This window comes from Notothenia coriiceps, unplaced genomic scaffold (genome assembly GCF_000735185.1).
Source record: "Notothenia coriiceps isolate Sejong01 unplaced genomic scaffold, NC01 NC01_scaffold00025101, whole genome shotgun sequence".
Lineage (NCBI taxonomy): Eukaryota > Metazoa > Chordata > Actinopteri > Perciformes > Nototheniidae > Notothenia > Notothenia coriiceps.
The window spans coordinates 69,920-88,021 of record NW_011357802.1 but is presented as its reverse complement, the minus strand read 5'-3'; the positions used below and the strand labels follow the sequence as shown (position 1 = coordinate 88,021).

General features: G+C 41.3%; 3 protein-coding genes across 3 annotated transcripts in view; 1 reads left to right on the top strand and 2 right to left on the bottom strand.

Annotated features, from left to right (window-relative positions):
- Nucleotides 1–1,335, bottom strand: part of LOC104956001 (uncharacterized protein C10orf105) — a 2,956-nt gene extending 1,621 nt beyond the window's left edge. Inside the window, exon 1 of the mRNA XM_010783425.1 lies at nucleotides 1,035–1,335. The gene's annotated coding sequence lies outside the window, so the exon portion shown is untranslated. The remainder of the gene's footprint in view (nucleotides 1–1,034) is intronic.
- LOC104956005 (cadherin-23-like) overlaps nucleotides 1–4,380 on the top strand; it is a 58,559-nt gene extending 54,179 nt beyond the window's left edge. Inside the window, exons 26-27 of the mRNA XM_010783429.1 lie at nucleotides 2,786–2,846; nucleotides 4,319–4,380. Coding sequence (XP_010781731.1) covers nucleotides 2,786–2,846; nucleotides 4,319–4,380 — 123 coding nt within the window. The remainder of the gene's footprint in view (nucleotides 1–2,785; nucleotides 2,847–4,318) is intronic.
- Nucleotides 4,381–4,709: 329 nt separating this feature from the next.
- cdh23 (cadherin-related 23) overlaps nucleotides 4,710–18,102 on the bottom strand; it is a 32,438-nt gene continuing 19,045 nt past the window's right edge. Inside the window, exons 11-31 of the mRNA XM_010783428.1 lie at nucleotides 16,935–17,156; nucleotides 16,715–16,834; nucleotides 15,940–16,120; nucleotides 15,718–15,851; nucleotides 14,771–14,980; nucleotides 13,775–13,882; nucleotides 12,564–12,666; nucleotides 12,036–12,161; nucleotides 11,753–11,956; nucleotides 10,251–10,709; nucleotides 10,039–10,155; nucleotides 9,722–9,946; nucleotides 9,239–9,408; nucleotides 8,707–8,844; nucleotides 8,343–8,462; nucleotides 7,717–7,894; nucleotides 7,320–7,531; nucleotides 6,417–6,611; nucleotides 6,216–6,329; nucleotides 5,995–6,124; nucleotides 4,710–4,822 (exon numbers count right to left, since the gene is read on the bottom strand). Of these exons, the coding sequence (XP_010781730.1) occupies nucleotides 4,710–4,822; nucleotides 5,995–6,124; nucleotides 6,216–6,329; nucleotides 6,417–6,611; nucleotides 7,320–7,531; nucleotides 7,717–7,894; nucleotides 8,343–8,462; nucleotides 8,707–8,844; nucleotides 9,239–9,408; nucleotides 9,722–9,946; nucleotides 10,039–10,155; nucleotides 10,251–10,709; nucleotides 11,753–11,956; nucleotides 12,036–12,161; nucleotides 12,564–12,666; nucleotides 13,775–13,882; nucleotides 14,771–14,980; nucleotides 15,718–15,851; nucleotides 15,940–16,120; nucleotides 16,715–16,834; nucleotides 16,935–17,156 (3,579 nt within the window). The remainder of the gene's footprint in view (nucleotides 4,823–5,994; nucleotides 6,125–6,215; nucleotides 6,330–6,416; nucleotides 6,612–7,319; nucleotides 7,532–7,716; nucleotides 7,895–8,342; nucleotides 8,463–8,706; nucleotides 8,845–9,238; nucleotides 9,409–9,721; nucleotides 9,947–10,038; nucleotides 10,156–10,250; nucleotides 10,710–11,752; nucleotides 11,957–12,035; nucleotides 12,162–12,563; nucleotides 12,667–13,774; nucleotides 13,883–14,770; nucleotides 14,981–15,717; nucleotides 15,852–15,939; nucleotides 16,121–16,714; nucleotides 16,835–16,934; nucleotides 17,157–18,102) is intronic.

Genomic DNA, 18,102 nt, shown 5'->3' with positions numbered 1-18,102 from the left:
CCCCCCCAGCTTTCATTCCGTGCACCCCCATCTCCAGCATAGTAACATTTGTAAATGTCATCGTCCTTAATTCAGCGGAGACAAAGCATGGCTTATCGGTTTAAGGGAAACACATTGGGACGTGAAATTATTTTTAAGACCAAATGCCAGGAAGGCTGTGAAAAGGCCAGTGGAGCGGGATGGCTCGTTAGAGAGTCAGTTCATTAGTCAGCGCCTCCAAGCACATATGACACATATGCACACACACATACACACAGCTATTCAAAGACAAACTTTCTTTCTCACCCGCACACACACTGTAGACGGTGCTGCACATATTCGTGATTAGGCACACTGCTCTTAAGCTTGGCAGCTTAGCTGTAAGGTACCCTCCCTCTCTATCGCCCCACATTGTTGCCCCTCCAGATCTGTCTGCTCAGCGAGTTGGGAAACAGTCAAACTCTTTTCTTATCTCTTTTACCAGCACACTTCACATAACCTGTTAACATTTGTAAAGTTAATTTCTTTGTAACATTCTTGCATATTGTTATTTTTAGATTTTTTTACTTTTTACTTTAATCGCATCTTGATTGCTTGATGAAAGTATGTTCACCATATCTTTTCTTCTTTTCTTTCTACATAGTGAAAGAAAATATGAACGGGTAATACACTAACAGTTTATCGATGTCAGATGTGTAGCCTCTGTTTGTTTATATTTAAAACTGCCTTCCAGATAAGTCGGAACTCAATGTGTACAACAGTCCCTTCTTGCTCTCTTAGACAAAGTGCACTTGCTCAAGCACATGTCAAGCAGCTCACATGTTTGAAATTCTGGTTTTAGGAGTTTAACTCCAAAAGACTCCACAGCAGACATAAAAAACGTTTTAAGAATAATGGTATGGCACAATTAATGAGATTGTTAGCCATCTTTGACACTTAAGATTTGGAAAAACAACATCATATTTACCTCTAAAATGTTAAGGAATAAACAGTTCTTCTTCTGACTGAACCTAAAAGTAATTTGTCATAAAACCCATTAAAATAAATATACTCACAGCCACACTTTAGGGACTCTTTAAAACAACGCCTTGCTTAGTTCCAGTAACTGAGGTCAGACCTGTTTCTTGGCTCCACGCACTTGTTTTCCCCCCTTAAACTGCTGCTTTCCCAGAGACAGAGAGGAAAACGCTGGGGAGGAAGAGGGCAACAAGTAGGAAAAGGGGATAAAATGTGGGGAACAGGGAGCAACATCTCACTGCTGTTTTAATTCCAGGGAGCCAAAGACAATACTGAGTTTCCTCAGCCATGCAGAGGCTTAGTGAATAATCTCTCAGTGCTTACACTCCACATGCTAACACTTACAACATCTGGCTCTGCAAAGTCGTCTTACAGTTTATACACCCCCTTTTATGGCCTAAGTGGTGCGGTCCGCTGTGTAATGCCCTATTCATCACTCCCCAATCTGACCCCCCAGCCCCTTTTCTCTCCCGTCCCCCCCTCCCCTCTCCTCCTCTTTTCTACTCCTCTCTCCACATTTCTTTATAAAGCTAATGAGACTGAAGTTGGGCCCCTCCTCACAGGGGGAGCGAGAAAGAGCAAAGGAGGACACACAGGGGCAGGGAAGAGAGAGAGAGAGAGAGAGAGAGAGAGAGAGAGAGAGAGTGTGTGTGTGTGTGTGTATCTGAGTGCACGTACATGTGCTCGAGTGTCTCTGAGTGTGTCTCTCTGTATGCCATCGAATATGCACTTTGTGGGCACCTCCAGGGGGACTGACACATCCTCAGAGGAGCGGGCTGTGACATGCAGTCAGCCTCCTCCAGTGCCAGCGGCTCTGCGCCTCTCTGGATTCAGAAGTCAGTCTTATGACACGGCCCATTCAGCAGCAGCCCAGCATGCTCCACTATTTATCTGCCGTGCTCTTTGGAGCCGTGCTGTCTGCGCCGGGTTTGGGTTTTCTGGGCTGCTGCTGGCTCTCTGCCTGTGACACAGAGAGAGGAGTTCTGCCATTATACACTGACTGCCAAGCCATGTCGGGTTGTTGTGGCAACAAGACACTGAGCACCGGTGTGTGTGTGCGTGCGTGCGTGCGTGCGTGCGTGCGTGCGTGCGTGCGTGCGTGCGTGGGGAATGAGAAAAATACTGATTTTTCCATCTTGTTTGTAGAAAGCATTGAATCGATTCATTCTTTAATGAAAAGTGATGTCAATCGCATGACCTTCGGGAGATCAACACACTGGTCAATTCTTTCATAATTACGGTATATGCATTTCTTGGAAGAACTATCAACTATTGTCAGTCTGAAAAGTAAAAAATAACATTGTTATGGTACAAGTTTTTTCTTTTTCATTATATTTTCTCACTGGAACACTAAAGTATTTACAAAACTAAAAGTATCCACAACAAACACAAATAATACTCATACATAATAAAAAAGATATAATGCAATAATTATTATTATTTAAACAAAAACAAAAATAGGCAAAAAGAAGGGAAAAGAAAAGAGACACAAAGAGTATAGATGAAAGTATATTGTGCTACTTTATTATTATAAATGGTTTCGTCATTAGAATGGATTATATTGTCTTTTAAGTTTGAAGAAAGCTGTTCCAGGTGTTCATGATCTGTTTAAAGATTGAGCTTGTGGTTAATTGCTATTTTAGTATTGTCTTCGCAATTGATTATGGTACCAGTTGCACATGGAGATGTATGTTTTTCCAGTTTTTTGTTTAAATATTGTAGTTTTGTTTGTTTGGTGTCTGTCAAGTTTTATGCAATAACAGCTGTTTGCTGGTGTTTGTCTATCCAGGTTCAAGCTACAGATGCAGACCAGGGGGAAAATGGCGGGGTTCTGTACAGGATTCTCACTGGTAAGTGTTGCTTAACTTTGATTTCCCTCCATATGGCCTTCACATATGGTCTCCTCTCACAAATAAATAAGTGAAAGAGCAGGCTCCAAGTAAATTAAAGCATTACATTCATTTTGGTAGCGTTGGTAATCCACGTGTTCAAAATGGGTGCAAAACACAGAAACATTTTCAGAACATTGTGTTTTATTAATTATTGAGGAATGGTTTGATGGTTGATTTAGTGTTTGGCTTAATGATGGTTAAAAGGATGATCATTTTTGTTTCACTTCCGTGCTTCGTTGAGTTGTTTTCCTTATATTCGTTTGTTGTATTTATGCTGCTATAGCGTGTAAATCATGGTGTAAATGCGTGTTTGAATTTATATATACAGTCTATGGTTTGAATGTATGCCGTTGGACCCCAGGAAGAATAGCCAAAGCTCATGTTAGTGCTAATGGGGATCATAATGAACAAAATAAAGACCTTTGGTGAATCAGGCTTATCTGGCAAAATTCTTCTGATATGAAAAGTGTTTCAAATGCAAAAATTCTAATGTAAGAAAGCAGTCGGTGTTAATAATTCAGATCTTACCACAGTAAATATATACCATTTGTGACAGGTTCTTAAATCAAGTTTAATTTTCATTGAAAGCCACTTAAATTATCTCACCCAATTCGCAAATGCCAATTGCCTCTAAATAATCTGTGTATCTACCGTCCATTTGTTTTTCTTTATTAAACGTAAACGGAAGAGCGTCTGAGAGGCCTTTTTGCTTTTTACCTTACTAAATGGTCTAATGGTCATTGGAGCGAGGGGCGGGGCGAAACTCACGGAAGTGATTTCAAAACAAAAGCACTCGTGTGCTTGGAACTGTGATAATATTATAAACAAGGTGAATTTAGAGATGACAACGAAAACAGCCAAGACACATTTTGAGCCCTGAAAATTAATGTTATTAAGGGCTGTAAATATAATAAGTCTATGTCTAAAATGGACAACATTGTAAGGAGATTTAAACTACAGCGATTCTGCACTGCGGTCAACTCAGCCGTCTCTCAAGTTTGTTTTTTCAAATCAGCAGCTCTTCATTTTTTTTCCCTGCTATATTCAATGAGTGATACACATATTCTTTACCACAAGTTCTTAATAAAACTGACACTGTTGGACTCGGTACTAGCCAGAAATAAAATGAAGTACTTTTACTGTGTACTTTGTGAGTAATCCTCTGTCAGAGTCCCCTCCATAGTACATCATGCATGTTTTTCTGCTATCTTTGATGAGTGATACAAATATAATTTTACCATTACTTCTTAATGAAATTGATACTGTTTAACTTTGTATTAGCCTACTACTTACAATACATTGAAGTACTTTTACTGTGTATTTTTTGAGAAATACTCTGTCAAAGTCCCCTGCTGAGAACAAAATCAAGCCACTTCTGCTAAGCCACTTCTGCTAAGTTTGATGTGGGAATTATTTTGTGTTGCCATTAGTTATTCGTGGGATTGATCCTGTTGGAGTCAGTACTACTGAAACTACCCCCACAAGTATATGAAGTATTTACCGTGTACTTTTCCAGTAATCCTCTGTCAATGTCCCCTCCTGAGTACAAGAATGCATGTTTTTCTTTGAATAAGCATTAAAAAACATTTCTTCCTGAGACTGATATTGTTGGACAGAGTATTTTAAGAGGATATGGTGGACATGATATCAGCAATACTTCCAGTCAGTAGTCCGGCAGCAGCATTTTTACACCTTGGAAAGTCTTTAAAGTCTGGCCTGGATAGCTGGTCACAAATATCCTTCAGCAAAGTGACACACTCTGTCACATGGTTGCCCTCTTATGATGCTGCTGTCTTTTAATATATAAGTATTCCTCAGCCGCTAGTTCGTTCCTCGCAGATTCTTCAGTCTCATCAGCCTCATCCTTCCATCAGTCCCAGTCAACGCCTCCAGCACACTTCCAGTGTCTGACTCCATATGATATTGTCCTGATGCTGTAAGGGTGATGCCCCATGATCACAAAATGACCCTGCCAAGGACCTCATATTATGTCTGTCATTAATGTTACATCACCCATTATAACAATTTTTCTTTCCTTTTTTCTCTTAAGTCCTTTCCTGCACCATTTAAAGGCTTCAAAACAGGCATTTTTACTGTATGTGTTTGGAGAAATGACACAATCAATGGCCCAGAATTGTACTTTATAAACTATGAATCTTGTGGTGCTTGAAAACACACACACTGGCTAAGCCGGCCAGGATATATAATATATATGCCTTTTTTGGAGCCCTTTTTTGCAATATTTATTCAAATCACTAGTTATTTAAACAAACCACTATCTGAGGATAATACAAGCAACCATAAAACGCCCTTTATCTAGAGAGCCATTGAAGCCCATGAAGAATTTACCCTTCCACAAATCTTTTCATCTGCTGTATTAATGAAATTGCCACGTGTTTTCAAATTCAAGTTAAGGCACTATCTGTGCAGAACATTAAAAATATTCTTCATTTGAAGTATTTTATTTTAAAAGTGTTCAGAAAGAGTGCATCAATGATATGCTATATATATATATAATATCAATATTGTTATTAACTTCAACCAAAGTCAATTTAAATAGCGGGCAAAAATGGGGTAATTGGCATGGATGTGGTGTTTGATATAGTTTACGTTCAATTCAAACTATTTTAGGCAGAAAAACGTATATAGAGTAAACCTTTTTTAATAATTTACTATGATTTAGAAAGGTTTTTGTGAGAAATCATTTCAAAAGTAAACTTTTTTTCCTTTTGTATTTAAATTTGAAATGTTTGCACACAACATTATTAATGTATACATTTTTATCATTTTTTAAAAATTATGAATCCATTTATTTTATTTTANGTGTGCCTTGGCAGTCTTAGATTTATCCTTAGTATGAGTAGGTCTCAGCGGCTTTGTGAATAACTTTTAAGAAAAAACTCCTACGTAAAATGTTTTAGCGCGAGTTAGGAGCACTCCTAGCGGTAAGATAAAATGCTTTGTGAATACGTCCCCTGATCTCCAGGATTTTACTTTAGATTGTGGAACGTAAATACTTAAACTGATTGGGAAAAGCTTTGCATAATATCTTTAACATGAACAAGAAAATCAAACATGTTCCTGCCTCTGTAGGGCTCTTTTTCACCTGCAATAAAGTAGTAGACGATGGCGTTGGTGCCCTCATCTGCGTCCACAGCTCTGGTGATGTTCCCCACCACAGTTCCTGGGCGGGAATGCTCCAGCACGGTCAGCTTCTGGTAAGGCAAGCTGCCACGCTGCAGTGCATACACACACAGAGTGAAAATAAAACGTCACAAACAGCAGCTGTTTATAAATTAGAATGCATTCTGGGAGCTTCCTTCTCACCGGCGGTTTAAGGAAGACGGGCTCATTGTCATCGACGTCCAACAGCGCCACCTGCAGAGGCTGAGTGGTCTCGTAAGGCACAGGCTGGCCCATGTCCCGGGCCACAATGATAAACTGAGAGAGGCGTTTTCACTTAGTTAGAGCCATATAAAACTAAGCACTTAATTACATCAACTGCACACACTTTACACACAAACTCACGCTGTGGAGGGCCTGTTTCTCTCGGTCCAGTTTCACAGTAGTGGTGATGACTCCAGACGTGGCATCGATGTGGAAGTTCTCCCAGTCTCTGTTCCCGGCTCCAGTCTGCAGGAAGCCGTAGCGGACCTCTCCGTTGAGACCCTCGTCAGAGTCGGTTGCGTGCACCTCGTACACCGGCAGGCCTGGGGGCTGCTCCTACATGGAGGAGAAAAGACAGTCAGTGTGAACTTGACATCTTTGATCTTAGAGGTCAACTTTTACAGAAAGGTTTACAGGTTTTACAGATGGTGTTTCAAATGTCAGTCTAATCTGAACTCTTTGCCCCACAGATATTTGTACATGTCATTGCAGAAAGTGTAGGAGTAGAAACAAATGTCATTAAGTTTATATGGAGAACTTAGCAAACAGCTGCGGTTTATATCCAGTGGACATGCAGGCCCATTGTATATTTCTATATCATGTTTGTGTCCTGATGAAGGTCAGTTTAACATTTACTCTTCTTTTGGCTCTGCTTTGCTTTCAAATAGATCTCTCTTCAACAGCTGAATGCTACACTATGTTGACCAGCTAATGAATAACTTAATCTGCCATGCAGGACTAAAAAGTCAAACTCAAACACTAGGCCTTGAGTCATCATCATTGACTTTTATCAGGTCAAAGTTATATTTGATTAATCCCAACTGACTTATTTTCTAAGCACCAAAGCATTACTTGGTGTTCAATTGGTTGCAATGAGACCCACTAAGCAAAGCAGATAACAAAAACATACGATTGGTTAATTTTAGTTACAGGGAGAAAGGTTTTCGACTACAATTTGAAAATGATGTTTTAAAAAAAGGAAGGAAGAATGCTTACGACACACAAAAAAGAAGACAATGAAAAGGATTACATGAATGCATATACCTCCGAGATATGAATGATGGTTCCGTTGGCGGGCCGGACAAACACTGGCCTGTTGTCGTTGACATCTATGACCACAATGAACAGGTCTGCAGTGCCCCACAGGGGGGGGCGCCCCTGATCTGTAGCCACCACCGTCAGGTTGAAACGCTCAGAAGACTGGAGCAGGCGGCGAGAGCGGATCAGCCCCGCGTTTGGATCCAGGGAGAACGCGTCTACAGAGAAGGATCACGAATGAACCATAATTTCAAAGTGAGAGCAACAATTCCTCCAGTAGCAAAATACTTCATAAAAAACATGAATGGATGTTTGCATTCTAATAAAGTGGATAACTATACATTCAAAGATCAGTTCACTGAGAATATTCTGTTCATTTATGTTTATAGTAATGTATTCAGACCTGAGTGGGCGCCCAGCAGGCTGTAGAGCACCGCTCCATTCTCTCCCTCATCCAGGTCCGTCGCCCTGACTGTGATCACAGACGTTCCACTGGGCTCGTTCTCAAACACGCTGGTGTTGTACATTCGCTCCGAAAAGCGTGGACGATAATCGTTGATATCCACAACTGTCACCAGGACCTGAGAGGCAAGGACAGAGTTCAAGTTTAAAATACGAAATAATCCTACCATGAGGTTATAATGTAGAAAAAGCCTTTTTAAAGCTTATCACTGTTAAACAGTTTGATATAGAAGCTGGTATACTTTCTAAACTTGTAAGTATTTTCCTCAAAAATACAGTATTGTTGGGCCTAAATATATTTTAATTGTAATGTTAACATCCTTTAATTATCAGCCACAAATGCAGGTTTCTACTTTAGCAACATCCTTTACAGATGACAGAAATGTAATCAAAGTAGAACACGTTTTTTATGGACCTTAAGACCCATTGTCTACAGGTCATATTGAGGCCTCTCCTTTACTCATTGTTTCACTGTAGATGGTATTAAGTGCTAACTCAAAAAAGGTAGATCATTATATTATATATTCTTGTGTCAGTATTCTTGTGTCTTGTGTCTCTGATCTCTACCTGGACAGAGTTCTCTCGTCTGTTGTTGGAGGTGCCGCCGGGGTTGTCACGGGCAACAGCGGTTAAAGTGTAATGATCCTTTGTCTCTCTGTCCAGAGGGGAAAGGATGTAGATCTCTCCCTGACACAGAGGAGAGGGGAGCATTAGGAAGGAAGTACAGGCTGATGGGAGTGGTGTTTGCATCAAGACATTTATTTGAGAGTGTGACAGAAATGGAGCATGGAGTTAATGGAGTCTTTATCTTTAGCATGCTTTGTGTAAACTTTCATATCCCGGCAGGATGATGTTCAATGTTGATGCCCAGCTCTGATCGGGAGTAGGGTGTAGTTGTGATGGCTGATGTGTTGTGTTTAGGTTAACTTACAGTTAATGATTTGATGGCAAACTTGCCTTCCCCGTCTACCAGGCTGTACTCAATGACGGCAAAGAGGCCCGAGTCAGCGTCTGTAGCGCTCACACGCACTATGGTGGTGCCCAGGTTGACGTTCTCAAACACGGGCTCCTACAAACACAGATGCAGAAACATATGACTTGTGATGATCTTGTGTTGAGTTATGTTGTTTAATAGCCAATCTTTTACATGAAAAAAGTATTTCAGACAGAATACTTGGCTAAAAATGACCTTGCAACAATGAAACAACAAACAATGTTCTCTGTTTACTCAGGTTCTAGCAAAGGTACATACAGAGTACAACCAGTTTTGGTTTGTCTTGTCTCAAGTTAACTACTGGTAGTTATTTTCATTTCACTTTTACACAGGTCCAATCCCATGACAGGCCAAAATGTAAACTGTGATTGAAGTCCTGAGGATTCTTTTTTAATGTAAAAAATCTCAAGTTACACTATCTTTGATTGTGCTTTGGTGTGTAAAATGTAATTATCATTATGTGGAGTACCTGGTAGGATGGTTGTAGGAAGACGGGGTTGTTGTCATTCACATCCACTATGCGCAGATAAACTGGCAGCTCAGCGATTCTCGGAGGAGTGCCGTGGTCTCGGGCCCGAATCGTGAAATTCAGCCACTGAATCTGCTCAAAATCCACCGTCTGGTTTGCTACAATCTTACCTAAGACATTTGTGACAGTGATGGTTACAGTTAGGGTTCATGTGACCTATAGAAATATTCAAAATTATTATTCCACAAACGAGACAAACACTCGAAAAAAAAGAGATGAATTATGCCAGATTGATCCTTATGCTATTTATCAACTGCAGTCCCTGAGCAGCTACACTAAAAACAATCACACTAAAAACATTGAATTACATGCAACACAATGTATCTCTATTAAACAAAAAAATATCCAGACACATTCATGACATAACATTCAGTATTTTATCATTTTCTGCTGTTTAAGTTTTTAGCCTGTGCTGTGTCATACCAGTAGAGGGGTCCTCCAGTCTGACGTACCCCCCCCGGGGCAGGTGGAGCAGCTGGTAGATGACCTGGCCGTTGGGACCTTTATCGGGGTCTACAGCTGACACTGAGAGCAGTGTAGTACCTGGCTGAGCTCCTTCCAAAATCTGCTCTGTGAAGTTGGTCACTCCGAAGGGCCGGAAACGAGGGGCGTTGTCATTTACATCCAACACATTGATGGTGAGTCTCGCTGAAGAGAAAAAGGATTGTAGATTGGAGCGATGCAAAGTGAAAAAAACGAATGAAACGCAAGATAAGCTTCATGTTAGAAAATAGACTTACCATTAGGAACACTTCCTGATTTGTCAATAACCTCGCTGGCATTGTCGTGGACCGACACAATGATCTCGAATGTCGCGACCAGCTCTCTGTTGATTGGGTTGCGTACGAACACTGCACCTGAAAATAAACAAAACACATTTCATTTATTTATTCAGTATGTCTAACAATATCGATAACATTTAAACAAGATAAATCTGGCTGAGGTCTCTCACCAGTGTGTAAATCAATGCCGAAGGACTCCTGCAGGCCATCCACTGCATTGTTCCCATCATCCTTTGCCTCCACTGAGATGATGTAATACTCCAGTCGGGGGTGCAGATCAGGGTCTTCAGCGGTCAGCGTGGCCACCACCACGCCTGGCGGTGTGGACTCGTTGACGTTTATCATGGTGATGGGCTCTATGAAACGGGGCCGGGAGTCGTTCACATCGTCCAGGATGACCGTCAGCGTGGCTGTGCCGGACATTGAGGGAGTGCCCCGATCGGTTGCCATGACAACCAGGCGGTAGGACCCGCGTTCTTCTCTATCGAGGGTGGTGTTGCCGACCAGGACGGTGCCAGAGAGCGAATCGACCATGAAGCGGTCCTGAGCACCGCTCTCCAGACGATACGTCAGCCAGCCATTGGAGCCCGAGTCAGCATCAGTGGCAGACAGCTGAGTCACCACCACACCTGAGAGACAAGGGACACATATTTGCATTTTTATGACCATTTATAAAAAACAATTTAAATGTAAACCTTTAACCTTCACAGAGAGAAATGTATGTTAGACTGTTAGAGTATATAATCATAGTTAATCACTTTAAATTGGTAACCTAAAAAAGTGTCTTTGGTGTTCAAAAATAGCAAAAAGCTAAATATTTATTTATGTTCAGAACCCTTAAATTGAAGAAGATCGAAGATTCAACTTATTGTCATTACGTAGTACAGGTACTATGTAACGAAACGGTTTCTCTGCATTTGACCCATCCTAGTGTTAGGAGCAGTGGGCTGCCATTATGTACGGCGCCCGGGAGCAGCGTAAGGAACGGTGCCTTGCTCAGGGACACCTCGGTAGCACTTGGTCTTTCCGGGAATTGAACTGGTGACCTTCCAGTTGCCAAGCCAAGTCCCTAAGGACTTCGCCAACACCGCCCCTACAAAATGTCAATGTTGATTATTATTTGAAAACCTTTATTATTATTATGCATTATATTCTGTATACTAAATGCTAGGGGGAATAGTTTTCACAGTCTGGGATGTATATGATAAGCATCAACAGTGATTTTGATGCATATCATCTAACACTGCAGTGCTCTATAATACAGCAGCAATGTCCCGAGGGGAAACCAGAAAAATAGCATGTATTTGCCCAACATGCCAAACATGAGAAAAAGGCCCAATCTAGTCCAACACTTTGGAAGAGAAGGGGTTAAATGGGGAATATCTTTAAGGGTCGAGTTTGTGTATTTCTTTACACAGTTTTTATACACTTATTCCCACTACTAAGTCCCAAGATGTATAAAAAAAAACCTCACATTTGCCAGAATTTATGCAATATGCCTTTACTCTTAATGCAACATTAAAATCCCCAAATGCCCCCATTGTTGCATTTGTGATAATTCAAAACACTTTTTTTCAGAGACAGAACTTAGAGCTAAGGAGTGAAAAACTATTTGTATGACATATTTATCTCTCACACACAGAGGCTTAGTCAGGCCTGAGGCAACACACACCAGTGGGGCTGTTCTCAGGGAGTCGGACGCTGAAGCTGGCCGGGCTGAAGATGGGGGGGTTGTCATTCTGGTCCAGGATGGTGACTGTGAGAGGGACGCTGCTGTTTAAACCACCTATGTCCTCCCCAACCAGAAACAGCTCAACACGAGGCTCCTGAAACGCCTCGCGGTCCAACTGAGCCCCCTGACGCACCCGGATCATACCTGGGGGGTGAAACAGAGACATTAACAACTGTATCCAAATGACTCTCTCTGTCAACTTGCTAAGGAGTTATAATGTTACCAGAATTGGCATCCACAGTGAAGAGGTCCACCCTGGCTCCCAGCAGGCGGTACTTCACTACAGCGTTGGGTCCGATGTCTTTATCCTCTGCCAGGACTGGCCCATTTAACACTGATACTTTACTGCCTGAAGGGCGGGAGAGACAGAGAGGGCCAGGTGAAGAAGTTATATGATCACAGTCAGGTTAGAAGTCAGCAAGCATTAAATTAGAATTGTCACAAATGCACATTTTGCTTTCTATATAAACGAATTGCAATTATAATTGATAATAAGGAAACTATGACATATGACATGACAAACTATGACATATTATGCAATAATAATCTCACTGACTGCTCATCGCAAATGCAAACATTTTCAGTTGTCTCCTATCTGATTTCTAACTTTCATGGTGAAAAAAACCTGTCTCTGAATATAAGCCGCACGTAAACAAAGTCAGGAAGTGGAGTAGACAGTGTTTCAGACAGTGCTTGGCACGTTGCCCTGCGCTGCATAACAGATTGCCCCCACCCCAGGTGAAAGAGCTACCTGCTGCCGAGTTCTCTATGATCTCAGCCCTGTAGCTGGTCCTGGTGAACACGGGCCTGTTGTCATTCTCATCCAGAATGCTGATCACCAAGAGGTCTGAATCCTGGCAGAGTGGAAAGAAAAATAAAGAATGATATGAGCAAAGGATTATGTGGTATAGAGTACACAGGAGATCAAGAGTGAGGAGGAATGAAACGTATGTTCATTGGCACTCAAAGAGTCAAATTGCTGATGTGTTTTGCAGTTTCTGTGCTGCACGCTGCCCTCACAGTGCTAGTTGTTGCCTCATCTGCAGCTCTGAGTGAGAACAGTTTCTCACCTCTCCCACAAAAGCAACATCTTAAGCAGGCCACATTGTTGTTATAGAAAAAACCTTGCAGCTGTATTTTGGGTGGTTCTCATCTTTTTAGGTGTGATTCACATTCTTATAATTAGGAAGATACATGACACGGCCCATACAATAGCCAAAAAACACAATAGTACAAGACAGGTCACAAATTACAAAACGCTTGCAAAAGGAAATATGTATAAAATCCAGTTTTTCAAAAATTAACTTCTACTGTAGAAAATCTGAAGAAAATCCCCGCATAAATATGACATTGTACAATGAGTATTGTGTATTGCTTGACTTAAAGGTAGGGTAGGTAAGAATGGAGAAACCAGCTCGAATGCGCAATAATTTGAAAGTACACAACCGAAAAAAATCTGCCCCTTCCTTCAGACTTCCTTACAGAGCCCCTCCTCCAACACACACAAACGCGCACATGACCAATGAGGGCACGAGATAAGTTTGTGCACAGATGGAAGGCTGAGAGGCAGGTAGGGAATCCAATTATCTGCCGCGGGGCGAGATAGATAATTTGACTTGCTTTTTACAGCGCCACGGTTTCCACAGATGAAGTATTTGTATATATAGTTATTGTCAAAGCATTTCATTCATTCATTGCTATCGGGATGTTAAGAGCATTCCATGGAATATAACAAAAAGTGTTCCTGAAGTGAATTACCTACCCTACCTTTAAGGCAGCTTATTTACATTATGGTAAAAATATTTTAATCCAATATATTACTTTTACTACAGTAGCTCCTGAAATTCAAGACTGCCTGTTATTAATTCATAAAAAAGTGACATGAAAATATATCAAAGATCTCTCTGTTATAAAAACAGGTGAGAGTTCTAGCAGTATGCGTGCACACGAGAGTGGGATTACCCTGCGAGCGATGCGGGGGTTCTCGGGGTTGTCTTTGACGGTGATAGTGAGTCTGTACTCTGACACCCGCTCTCTGTCCAGGGGTCTGTTCACCTGCACCACACCTGTCTGACAGACACAAAGGGAAGAGGGAAGGTGTGAGTGTGCTTACATATTAATTCTCCGTATGACAGTATGTTTTATTTCATAATGCCCATGTAAACCCTGATGCTAACACGGTATAAGTGTTTTACCTTCTCTAAAGCTCTAAATGAGGTATCAGTATTCTTTGGTATATATTTATTCTGTGAGTCCACAAATGTGTTTAGCAATGGTGTAGCAGTGTTAGGTGCAGACTTAACATTAATGGTAGCTGGAAGAAATTTGAAGAGGACCTATAATGCTTTTCGGCTTTTCACTTTCCTGTAGTGTGTTGTATAGGTTGTTGTGAATGTTAATGGTCTCCAGCAGTTAAAATCCCTGTGCTCCCTCCAGAGGGAGTTTCTCTCGTACCCCCCTGCCAGAAACGCCTCAATTGGACTCTTTTGTTTACTTCCATAACATTTTTGGCATCTCTATGTAACACTCACGCTTCTAATGGCTAGTGCTCCAACACTTTGTACGTGATAGGCTAAGGGGCGGGACATTTCTAAGTGGTTGACAGAGCAGACTGGGCTCTGGTTTCAGACAGAGGGGGAAAGAAGATGATGCTGCACAGGCAGTATGAGAAAAATAAAGAGCTTTTTGAACATTAAAGCATGGAGACCGATGGCATAATGCAAGTTTAAATCTGGCTCCTTCCAGTCACGAGAAATGTCTCGCACCGTGCTTCCCCTTTTTTACCACCTGCTGCTATAGCTTTACCGCATTAGTCAAGGTCAGATTTTTATGTTTCTAAGTAAATTAAGATCAGGCTTAGTTTCAAGCCTGTGTGCCTGCATAGTGAAAAGTGAAAACACTGGAGGACAGGGGTTTTGAAATTACTCAACTTTAAAACACACCACCCCTTTTTCTCACCGTGTCATTGACGTAGAAGGCTCCATCAGGGTTGCCCGCGGTGATGTTGTAAGTGAGCAGAGCATTGCGTCCGCTGTCTGCATCTCGGGCTTGGACCCGGGCCACAGCGGTGTGTATGGTGGCTCCTTCCCTCACACTGGTGTTGTAAGGCAGGTTCAAGAGGACTGGGTCGTTGTCATTGATGTCTCGGACATTGACCCCCACCACCACCTGAAGAAAAAACACGGCAAGAAAAGAATACAACTTCAAACTCATGCCACTTCACAAAACAACATAAAAAAAAAATGTCTTGGTGACACACACAACTGCTCATAAATGAAACATAAAATATACATTTAACTTCAGTACATTTACACGTGTAGTGTATGTGTATGTATCTTGTCTCCTAAAAATTGCGTTCTCACACAAAGATACTACATTATCACTTAAAGCAAAGTCATTTCTTCCCAGACTGTGTTTGTTTTTAAAGACGCACAAATACGTCATCACACTCCACTAACATTCATGTATCACAGAGGTTTTTGCGGGATGGCTGGGTAAAACAAACAAAGGACTTTCACCCAGGAGACAGCTGTTCATGTCCCTTGTGAAACCAAATGTCAATGTTTACATTTTTCAATTAACATACTTATTTTAAGCCAACCCATGATGTTTTTCTAACTAAACCTAACAAAGTACTTATTTCACATTACATCTCCAAATAGTTTTGTTGCATATTTTTTTATTTCCATTTACTCCATGAGAACACAAGTTTTCTTCGAATTGTATTAGAAAATGTGGTCTAATTGTATGTATTAGATTGTATGGAACATATTTTCTAAGAAACAGGATTGCCAGCCGATTGCAGCACAGAAGTGACGCTTAAAAGATCCTGATTGTTAAAGAGGACCTGACGAGAGTGCGGCAGCTTGCATGTGTTTGTGTGTGTTTGTGTAATGAAGGCCCACCGAGGTGTTGCGAGACGGGGTGCCCAGGTCTCGTGCTGTGACGGTGATGTTATAGAAGGCTGTTGTCTCTCGGTCCAGCTCTACATCCTTCCTCACCCGAAGCTCCCCCTCGACTGGAGAAACCATGAACTCATCTGACAGAGAGAGAAAGAGACAGGCTTAGAGACACATAGTGAGGATTTAATAGAAGTATTACAGAATACAGGAGAATACGGTACTAACTCTGGGGATCGCCACCGGTGATGCTGTACTCCACTTTCCCGTTGAGCCCAGAGTCTTCATCGCTGGCTTTAAGAGTCCAGACCCGAGGACCCGGCTGTCCCTCAGTCACCTCGAAGGGTCCCTCAAAGGCTCTGGGGAAAGTTGGTGTTACATCGTTCACATCGAGGACACTTACCAGCACCTAAAGAATGAGGAAGAGATAATTGTATATGTAAAGGATTTCCCCACTTGAAAATTCAATTCAAATGTTGGAGCTGGTGTCTTAAGATCCAGATGCAGACATTATATTACACATAAACTAAAAGGACTTCACTATGCATGTGAAGCAGAGATAATGGATTGTGGAATCATCAACTGAACTGAGAACATGTTTTATTGGAGTTTCTGCAGGTTTCACAGTCCTCAATTAAAAATGGGATTTCTTGCAGTTGAGAACCATTGTTGTTAAATCTCTCTATTTTTTACAATAAATCCATTAACTGCTAATAAGCTAGTTTACAAAGTTTTAAGGGGATGTCTTGCCTGTCTGGCCAGCAGTTCAAAAGGCTACAATTATTTTGTTTGCAAACCATAGCAAACTACCATTGGAGTAGTAGGAACCAACTCATCTTTAGCATTCTTGCTCCTTTCATAGCTGAATGAGAATCAACATTGACAGTTGATTTTCTCTGGTTAGAAATAAATAAATAAAATTAAGCATTTATTTTCTTAGCTCTGAAATGTTCAACCTATTTAAGTCACTAGTTTAAAAGGTGTTTTTTTCTTTGGTATTTACTGTTGTGCTTGAGGTCAGGCGAAGAGCAGGATTTTCACACTGGTCGGTTGCTGTAACAACCAGCGCGTAGTGTCCTTTGCTGATCTCGTAGTCCAGCTCCTTTACGGCTGTAATCCTCCCCTAAATGCACACACACACACAGACACACAAACACATCATACACAAAAAGTGTGTTTTATTGCAGATGTAAAACTACAGTATAACAGTCATTGTGTCTCACCGTGATGCTGTTTATATTAAAGGTCTGGATCAGGTTTCCCTGAGCGATAGCATATCTCAAGGTGCCGTTCAGACCCTCGTCTGGGTCGATGGCTGTTACCGTGGCGATGGTGGCACCCACTGTTTCCGGACCCTCACTTAACACCGTGACGTACTCCTCCTCCGGAAACTCTGGAGCGTTATCGTTCTCATCCACGATGTGAACATAGATGGTGGTGGAGATCTGTGTGAGAAACAGAGACAACTTTTACTGATGCATCTACTATTTATGGGTTATTGTGTTAAACTCTGCTGACAATATGTTTCGCGCATATGCAGCTAAGTGTAAGTGTGAACATGTAGTCCATTCATCACTGTAATGTTAAAGATCCTACAGTGATTTATCATCATATTAAAGAGTAAAGCTCAAGCAAGTAAAAGCCACATCAGCAAGATTGTCTGTTAATTATGTTTTTTTGATAGTGTTCACTGCCATTGTGACTTACATATAAGGTATTCTGCTAGAAAGGAAACACAGGATTTGCTGTATTCACTCATTATGTGCATGTTGAAACATGATTTGAGGGTTCATTTAACATTGGACGATGAGCAAAGATAGTAGGAGTGTTCTTTGTGACACACAGGGGTAGATATCTTGAGAAAACCAAAAGGAAATCTTAAGATTAGCAGTGATCGCTGCTAATCTGCAGTGTAAGTGGAAAGAAGACAGAAGTGCATAACTGAAAAGTCATTTCAAACCATTTAAAAATGTTAATACAAAAGCAAAAGTATCATCATGTGGAATTCAGGTTTTTAAATTAGTTCCTGCTCCACCAGTCGGACCTCGTAGTTCCCTCCCCCCCCCCACCCCGAGTTGTCCTCCCAGTCCAACTGACTGGCTGTGACGGTTAGAGGTAGAACAGGCCTTGGAATGTCACAACATTAATAAGCTGTAAATTGTATGTATGTTCATGAGTGTTTAAGAGAGTGAAAGACGACAAATAATTAGAATTAGACTAACACATTCTGGAGAAGCTTTTTCAAGTCAAGAAATACCTCTTGTGATGTTATCAAAAAGTGCTTCGGCATTTACTACACTGGGGGCTCTATTGAAGGGTAAATTAAGTTGCATTATGGGAAACGTTTTGAACAGTGATGCCTACGCTTCTAAACTAAGCTTTAGAAAACCT